This window comes from Rhodamnia argentea, chromosome 11, assembly GCF_020921035.1.
Source record: "Rhodamnia argentea isolate NSW1041297 chromosome 11, ASM2092103v1, whole genome shotgun sequence".
Lineage (NCBI taxonomy): Eukaryota > Viridiplantae > Streptophyta > Magnoliopsida > Myrtales > Myrtaceae > Rhodamnia > Rhodamnia argentea.
Window position 1 is genome coordinate 14,068,670 of NC_063160.1, and position 9,445 is coordinate 14,078,114.

The 9,445-nt window shown below is 44.0% G+C and overlaps 2 protein-coding genes across 2 annotated transcripts; one reads left to right on the forward strand and one right to left on the reverse strand.

Moving 5' to 3' along the window:
- Positions 1-323: 323 nt before the first annotated feature.
- On the reverse strand, positions 324-1,038 carry LOC115736266 (heavy metal-associated isoprenylated plant protein 26). Its single transcript, XM_030667868.2, has 2 exons — positions 926-1,038; positions 324-831 (listed from the first exon to the last, which is right to left on the reverse strand). The coding sequence occupies exons 1-2, from the start codon at positions 1,007-1,009 to the stop codon at positions 454-456; spliced, it is 462 nt and encodes a 153-aa protein (XP_030523728.1). The 5' UTR covers positions 1,010-1,038; the 3' UTR covers positions 324-453.
- A 4,062-nt stretch (positions 1,039-5,100) lies between these two features.
- On the forward strand, positions 5,101-7,964 carry LOC115736454 (GDSL esterase/lipase EXL3-like). Its single transcript, XM_048272659.1, has 3 exons — positions 5,101-5,410; positions 7,391-7,520; positions 7,775-7,964. Exons 1-3 carry the CDS (start codon positions 5,101-5,103, stop codon positions 7,962-7,964), a joined length of 630 nt encoding a protein of 209 aa, XP_048128616.1.
- Positions 7,965-9,445: the final 1,481 nt, after the last annotated feature.

Below are 9,445 nucleotides of genomic sequence, written 5' to 3' on the forward strand. Positions count from 1 at the left end.
CTCAGCACGGCGAGTCAGGTCGTTCGACTCAGCATCATAAAATATTATGCTCGCGAAAGAGCCACGAACACGACGGGTTCTTCGGCTCTTACGAACTTCTTGAACCTTGGAATCACATCACAAAACAGACATCACGCCTTGTTTCTGATCACGTCCCAGCAAGCAAGAAAACAACCAAAAGATTCATCCCCTTCATGGGCCAAACCCTGCGAGACGAGACCCCGTACTTTTCCAGAAGATGGAAATCGCCAGACAATGATTTGCGAAGTCAACAGAGAACTTCTCCTTACCAAACCTAGAACGATCATTACAAATTTTACTTCTTCTTCAACTAAACCAAACTTTGACCCCACAAACTTCAGACCCCAGACTCTTCCCAAGTTTCCAAATAAATCACGCACAAAACCCTACCACCATCAATATACACACTCACTGAAGCTCCTATCCTAATATCTACATGACTACGCAGTTGTCGTCGCTGAAGGCGGTGGTGTACTTGACCTCGGCGGAGCTGGCGCGGGCGAGGGTCGAGGCCTGCGGGTCCTGCAGCACGTTCCGAACGAACCCCCGCGGGGCCTTCTTGTCGTAGGCCCCCGGGGCGTAGGGGTGGTCCACCAAGTCGTAAGGCACGTAGGGCCAGAAGTCGCAGACCTTGCCGGTCCGGTGCCGGACCCGCCAGAGCACCTTCCCCAGGTCGACGTACCCGATCACCGTCAGCTTGCTGTGCTTGGGGTCGACCTCCGCCGAAGTCACCCCCTTCATGCTTTCCACCGACTTCCGCACCCTCCTCTCGCACCCCTCGCAGTCCATCTTCACCTTTATCTCCACCGTCTGGAACGAAAGAGAGAAACAAAAGAGCCCATCTCAGATTAACTAGTTGCCGAAAAGAGGGCGAGGCTGAAACAGATCGAAGCGTTAAGAGTACCTGGAGCTGCTTGCGCTTCTTGAGCTTCCTCCTGTCGCTGCGAGGCACGTAGAAGACATCGGCGACGTAATCCAAAATCTCCATCGCTCCTAAACGACCGTCGTTTCCTCTCGTAAAGCCTGTAATCAAACGGCACGCAGCTCTTCTCGATCGCTGTTTTTTATGAGAGCAGAAGAAAAAAGGTCGCCAACTTCCGAGTTCTGAGTACTGAAACGCCGAGCTTCGTCCCGTATAAATAAGCCAGCTCGCCAACTGCTGCGACGAGACACGTGTACCATCCACGGCCCGGACGCGTGGAGGCTCGACACGTGGACGAGTGGTGGATGCTCATGTCATAGTAACGAGGGATGGAGGGGAGGCAGGATGTGGAGCAGCGACCATTGGTGCGTCCGAATCAAATGGGGCCCGACCCGCGTTTCTCGTTACATCGGATGGGCCAAGTGGGGTCCGCACTGCCGGTGGAACCGACCATGGTCTCTCTTATCTCTTCGAGGCATGGGCCGTTTCACACTTCACCGTCCGACGACGGTTCCTTTCTTGTCCGAGAGCTGTGAATTGACCGGTTCAGGTTCTACGCCCCGTGACCCCCCTTACAATTGGGGTATGCGGATATTCTACGACTTGAGATCTCTGCTATTATAAAAAAAAATAAAAATTATTTCAACAATATGAAATAAATCAATATATGTTGGGAAAAAAGAAAAGAAATAAGGATATGAGTCGTGAGCTTTTTTCTAGGTTTTGATGAAAGAGAGTGATATTCCGTGTATTTTTTCTCGTCGTCAACCAATCGATAATGACATGCAATTCCATCAAGAAAATCCGAATAATTTAGAGTGTATTCATATGAGTGGAAACACTTTTGGCGACTCACTTCTTCGAATTTTCGCGCGTTTGATTTACTGAGTGTGATCAAGTACAAATTGTTAACGTTTAGATGGGGAATGTGCCTACCTTGATCATTCGAAGGGTTGGACTTGGACACCAAGTTCGAAAGTTAACGTTTGTTTTTAACACGGATAAAGATCACTTCCTCGTGGTGATCACAAAATAACGACAGTAAAACTACATATGCATAAGTCCAGAGATATTCAACGCGTGCGATAGTAAATAAGAAAAATATAAATAGATAGAATCGCTTTTCGGTCCTAAATCAATGGATGATCTGAAAAATCAATGACTTGATATGTACCGACACGCCGCGATCTTTGTAGTCCGTGTGTTTGATTGAAAGAAAACTGCTTCCGGCAAATTTGTATTTCAACTTTTCGGTATCTCCGCAACGGACTAATCAATTTACGGTAGTCGTTAAATGTTTACTTAAAAAAAAAGGATCTTCACGAAAGGTATTGTTTTTTATTTATCATGAGTGAGTGAAGTTTGTTTCTGATCAAATGCTTAATGATGACTTTCGATTATCGGATTGGGCACGCAGGCGTTATTGTTAATCCTTAATTGGGTCGGGTTAATTTCAAGGTGCTCATGATGAGAAATCTTGAAATGATGCGGGCTTGATGGTCCGGGTCGTGGGGAAAGCACGAATGATCTTCCGACAAGCGGATTGCGTGTCCCTCCGCTCCACCTCCCCGCCCGCACTAACCCCAAGATGAGAGATTGACGTCTACTCAATTGGCCGGAGAGGATCAGATAAGCGTTGCTTGGCCCAAACGGGGATAGATTCACGTGTTCTAGAAGGGCTTAAATCCCGGAAGGATGGTAGGTCTTTAGGAGATTTGTGCTTGCGTTTCTCTGGCTTTCGCATTGGCCATGCGGGGGCGGCATTTGCTTTTACATAGGTACAGTCACTGATGGCTAATGCAATGTGAGAATGTTACGCGAGTTTGACATGTTACATTAGATCAGGGCTGTAACGGTTGTTCTTAGAAAAACCCGCGTCTTGGTTTTTTTTTTTCCTTACCTTCCTGTTCACTTTGACAAAGGTTAGATCAGTGATTTTAACTAAAATTCATGTGGATCGTCACTGGATCTATTTATATGCAAAAGAAATGTAGTAATAACACCATCCCGGAGAAAAAAAAGGGCCTAATACCCCCAAAAAAAAAAAACTCTAACTTTAGCATTTGTGACAATTCTACCTAATTTTTTTTTTGTCTCATAAAAAAACCCTCCAACTTTTACATTTATCTTAATTCTATCCCAAAATTTTGCTTTTGTCTCAATTCTATAGGCATAGTACCAAAACAATCCTCAATTTAGCATATATCCTAATTATATCCAAAACTCTATTTTTGTCTCATAAAAAACCTCAAACTGTTACTTTTGTTCCAATTCTAGCATTGTTAACTAATCACTATTAGCTGATCCTATGTGACATTTCCACGTTGTTAATGAATTGTTCCTTGGTAAAGCCGACATGAAAAAACTCTTATGTAATTTGTTTTCCCTACATATTGCTCGGAGATATAGAGTCACTCAAGACGGCACGTTTCGTATTCTCTTCGGCACTCAGCCACTCAAAAAAGGTTAAACATGGAGATATTTGAACTAATGATCTAAAACCTCGTCGTCCCCGAAACTTATTATTTCTTAATTTCGATTTTTTTTTTTGATGACCCAGGGAACCCCCGCACGGCCGGCAGCCGGAGGGTAAACCCCGAGGGCAACACGTGCTAGCCACCACACACGTGCCACCGGGTAAGTCACCCTGCGAGAAAAATCGAGCCACGTAGGATTAACTAACGGTGATTACGGACTCAAGACCGACGGTGGTAGAATTGGGATAAAAATAAAAGTTGATGATTTTTTATAAGACAAAAAAAAAAGTTTTGATTATAATTGTGACAGATGGTAAAGTTGATGTTTTTTTTTTTTTTGGATTAGACCGGTAGAATTGAGACAAAAGTAAAAGTTAATGATTTTTTATGAGATAAAAAAAAAGTTTTGAATATAATTAATTATCACAAATGCTAAAGTTGGAGTATTTTTTGGGTGTTAGGCCAAAGAAAAATGTGATTGGTTAAGCACTTGTAAACTTCTCTGTTAGATGGGACCTGCTGCTGGTAGGCATTCGACTATATTCCTAACAGAAGACCCCGGTCATTTGAGATTGATGGGCTTTTGTCGTAGGTGGTGTAATCGGACACCGCCCGTTGAAGTTTGTGTCGATGGATTTCTCTTTTTAGACACGTCCATCCAGTTATAATTAATCTTGTGATTAGCATTCAAAACGCACTTTAAGCCAGCAATACTAATCTTTTGATTTGGTCACTTTTACTTTGCCAAATCACTCACTAGCGATCCTTCGTAATAGATTTTTCCATGAACAAATTTATCGTGGATGCTTCTGTTAAAAGAGGACAAGATAGGCGACTTATGGAAAATGAGGAGATAATGTCTTTTCGTTACGTACGGGGAAGGGATCGGTCGATCGCAAAGAGTCATGGCTGGCTCTTACATCTGTGTAATCACTCCAAAAGGTGTGACTTCTTTAAGTTGTAAAACCATAGCTCTTGTGAATAGACCGGCACAACTTTTCATCCACGAAAGATAACGGGATTTTTTCGCCAGGGATATCAGAATTAAACCGAAAAACTGAACTTGAACCACTAGCCGAATTTGACCGAACCAAAAATTTGCGCATTTTGATTCAATTCAATTTTCGATTGGGTTAATTGAAAATATAATCATTCGTTCTTTTTGGTTCAATTCAAAATCTCTTTCTCTTTCTCTTCCTTTTTTTCCTTTTTTCATTCTTTTCTTTTATTTTTTCTTTCGTTTTTTGGTGGTTGAGGGCCTGCGACGTCGGAGAGGGCCGCGAAGCCTTGATCGGCCTCGAGCGAGGAGTCTTGACCCCCCTCGCAGACGAAGGGAAGGCCGTGAGGCCTCACCACGAAAAAGGAAAAAGAAAAATCGAAAACCGAATTTAATTGGTCGCAAATTCGTCATTTTGAAAAGCCCCGAGACATAACCGTACATATTGGTTTTAAGTGCATGAAAAAGCCGGCACACCCGCCCCCAACTCCCACATTTACCCAAACATCAAGACCCACTGCCACTAAAAAAAAAAAAAAGACCCACTGCCACTGCCACTGCCACTGCCACCTCCGTCTTTAAATTCTCTCCTCTCCTCATTCCCCGACAACACAAAAAACAACGTAAAACCTCTTCTCTTCTCCCTCGAGTTCAAAGTTCCGTCCCTTCCTCCTCCTCCTCCAATGAGCTCGATCCCTAGCGGACTCCGTCCTCCGCGACCGCCCTTGGATCCCAAGGTCTTGCTCGCTGCCGTTTGGGCGGTGGCACTCGTCTCCCCGCACCATGGGGCCGCCTCCTATATAGCGTCGCCACCTCCTCACAAAGCTATGGTGCCGGCGGTCTATGCTTTCGGAGACTCGATCGTGGACCCAGGAAACAACAACAGGCTGGCAACCGTGGCCAAGAGCAACTTCCCGCCCTATGGTCAGGATCTCAACCCGAGCGTGCCGATGGGGCGGTTCAGCAACGGTCGAGTCCCTTCGGACATGTTGGGTACACACATCTCTCTCTCTCTCTTTTTATTGGGGATAGTGTTGGGAATGTGGAGACTGGATGAGTCGAGACTAGCCGTTAACCGATCCCACCGCAAGAACGATTGGTTCATATGTATTTGCCGACCCGATCTGGGTCGTGGGATCGAATCGCCTCGCTCGTTCTCAACTTTGCATAGAATTCACGAGTCAATTGTCGATTCACTTGCCCTTTCCTCTACCGAGAAATTTACCGAAAAAGTCGTAACTCTATTGCAATTTTGCCAATTCAGTAATAAATATTTTTTTTTTTTTTGATTCAGTCCTAAATATTTTGCAATTGTGTCATTTAAGTCCATCGGGCGAATTTTGGCTGGCCGGTGCTAACATGGACACCGATCGACTGGTGACCTGATATGTTAATATATTTTTTGAATTTTTATAATTTTTTATAAATTTTCTTTTCTTTTTTCTTTTTTCTTTCTTTTTCATTGTCCTTTTTTTTCTCTTCCCCCACCCCTCCCTACCTCCAGCCGGTCCCCGGTCAGCAACCAGCTATAGACTCGTCAGGAGAGGTCGAGCCTCGCTCGGCCCCTGCTGAGGTTGACCTTGCCGTCGCTGGGTGAGGCAACGGTGCTTAGACTCACGATTGGATTGGTGTCCAGCAAGGTCTTACAGGAAACTACTTGGAAGAAAAAGTCACTGACTTTTGGGAATTAAAAGCAATTGACTGAGGAGAACATGACCTGCAAATACAAGCAAATATTCTTGGGATATTCAGTGGAGTGCGGAGACGAAGGAGATCTTCGAAGGGGATGAGAAGCTGATCCTTGTGCTTGTGCTCGTGCTTAGGACATCGGGATTGATATGGATGGCTCGCCTTGTTGCAGTCACGGGGCGAGGTCGAACCCCATCATGGCCGGGCAACGCTTGACCTCGCCGGTCCAGATCCGGGCTTGCAAGGTCGACCCCCACCGTGGCCGAGCCAGGCTCGGTCTCTCCTGCCGTGTCTCTGGCTCGGTCTCTCCTGTCGACATCGGGATTGATTTGGATGGCTCACCTCGTTGCAGTCACCGGGCGAGGTCGAACCACGCCATGGCCAGGCAACACTCGACCTCGTCGGTCCAGATCGGGGCTTGCAAGGCCGACCCCCACCGGGGTCAAGCCAAGCTCGGTCTCTCCTGCCGTGTCTCCGGTCGGTCGTCGATCGGCCACCAGCTGGAGGTAGGGTGGGGTGGGGGAAGAGGAAAAAAAAAAGGAAAATGAAAAAGAAAGAAAGAAAGAAAAGAAAAATTATAAAAATTCAAAAAAAAATAAAATATTAGGTTATCGGCCGACCGAGTTCACGTGCCGGCCAGTCAAAATTCGCCGGATGGACTTAAATGACACAATTACAAAAGATTTAGGATTGAATCGGCCAAAAAAATATTTATGGTTGAATTAACACAATTGCAATAGATTTAGGATTTTTTTGGTAATTTCCCCTTTCTCTACGTGTCCCGAGGTGTCTTCGTGCATGGCATTCCTGGCCCTGCTTTTGGTGATAAAGATCATTTATCACATGAAATTGAATGCACCCCCTAGAAAAAAAAAATTCATTCATTCTCTTCGTACCACATGAATTAAACAAGGAAATCAAAAGCACCCTCGATTCTCTATAGCCGGTGAAAGTTGGCCAAATGGACTGAATTGATATAAATATAAAAGGTTTAGAACTGAATTAATAATAATAATAAAAGGTGTATGACTTTTCCAATCATTTTTCCGTGATATATGGATATTTTGAAAGTGAGCTGTAAAATGGGTACTTTGATTGATCTTGCTCGTGCTATGTTTCAACAATTGGACATTTCATTCAACTAGACTTTGATACACTTTAGTTCTATCTTTGTTTTTTCGATAGTTGAGCACATGAGCTATAATTTCAATTACCCTTCGATGAATTTTAGTTGATAATTCAATTTGAAGATCCCTTTTTAAAACTTTTTTTTTTTATTGATAGCTGAGAAATTGGGAGTTAAGAAGCTCTTGCCAACTTATCTGAATCCAAATTTGGAGCTCCAAGACATCCTCACCAATGTGAGCTTTCCCTCCGGAGCCAACGGATATGATCCTCTCTCTGCCGAATTAGCTATAATTCTCTCTCTCTCTCTCTCTCTCTCTCTCTCTCTCTCTCTCTCTCAATACACGATTGAAGTAATGAATCGGATAAGACGCAAGTCAAAGTTCGGATGATTCACCAAATATCGTTATTACGTACATTTGATTGTCTAGAGAATTGAATATGAGCAATGCTTTAAATCTAACACAAGAATTTGGTCCTTAATCCCCAAATAGTATCACGGGCTATTAAAGCTCGATCTTGTCTGTGTTTAATTTGTCGACAGATGGTACTATCCTTGTCGGATCAATTGGGTTTCTACTCCGAGTGCATGGAAACCGTACGTTCGGAGGTCGGGGAGGAGAGAGCATCGGCCATCGCGTCCAAGAGCTTGTACATAGTGTGCACTGGCGCTAATGACATAACCAACACTTACTTCGCATCGCCATTGAGAAGATCCAAGTACAACATCTAGCCAAGGGCCGGCGACCGTCGCCCAATTTGGAGGAGGGCCGTGGGGGTTGTCAACCATCGAGCGAGGGCTAGTGACCGTCACCATCATCGGCCCTTCCCCGCATCGATTTAGCCACACCATTGCTACATAGGAAAAAGAAAATATTTAAAAAAAGAGAAAATCGAGTCAACATTTTTCTTTAGATAAGTTGAACGGAGTAAATGGAATGACTTAATTACACCAATTTAATACAATTTAGGATTTTACTGTATTTTTTTATAAGTTTTAAGAATTATATTCCACTTCCGCGATAGTAGTCTTATCCCTTTCTTTAATTTATGAGTGCGAGAAATCCATGACAACACCTAAAAGACGTAGCACAATGTCATAAGAAGACGGCGATGACGGTCCAAATTGCTATAATAAAGCAAAAGGGGGGGACCTATTTTCGAGAGGAGTTGAAATTTTTTCTTCACCAAATATTCTCGATTATTTCTTTCAACGTACCGTGTATTTTACATGCAATTTCTTGTCATTTTGATAATGTGATTTTGCTTAATTTTCAAGTGTCAATTGGGTGCAATCGAAGCATGCGTTGGGACGAAGTTGAAAACGTAGGCGTCGCGTATTACCTTCAAATATCGACCGGCTAATTTTTCACAACATTTACTTCATAGTTTTTGCTTAATTCAAATTTTGCGGGGCAAGTATTTCGAGCCTTTTTAATTTTGAAACACGAGAATTAAAAACGTGGATAAATAAACAAATATACAACTATAACTTAAATAATATTATAAATACGGACAAGGAAACAAAATTAAGAATTGCTTATATTTAATACGAACGAGAGATCGATTCGCCGTCCTAAGACCGTCATAAATTTAGCGCATTTTAACTTGCCTCATGCTCGAAATGCCGTCTCACCTCGCAAACACTTCAAAAGCTTTCGATGGACGATCAGACGCGTATTATTTCGTGGCTAAAAGAGCGCCGATCTCGAGCACCGACTTTCAAGGAATTTGTAAGAATGCCACGTGTCAAAAGCTTCACCGAATTTCGAGTTCGCTTTCCTTCATCGGCGAAATTTCGCGGCGGGCCAAGCTCGGAGTGGACCGTGTGGGGTCTGAGGAAATGTCAATGAAGCTTCCAATAAGGGCAAAAGAAGGAAATGACAAAAGCTTTTTCGTTTAGGAAGAGAGTTGGGATACACGAGGATGCTGATGGGCCGAGGGCAACGTGATTTGCATCTTGGGCCGAAAGACCACGGCCCGAATAAGAAGGCCCAATCCCAATCCCGGGTCGCGGCCCAACGATGTAGGCAGAAGTCCTAAACATTTCACTCATTTGTCGTTTAATTCTGGTTAACAAGGTCGTGAAGACGTGGCTCGTATCTTGTCCGACTTGGCTTACGGTAATGTCAACACGAGCGCGATGAGGAAGAAGGCTACCATACCATGACCGTCCCACCAATTCTGACGGTGGGACGGTCAATTTGTAGCCAC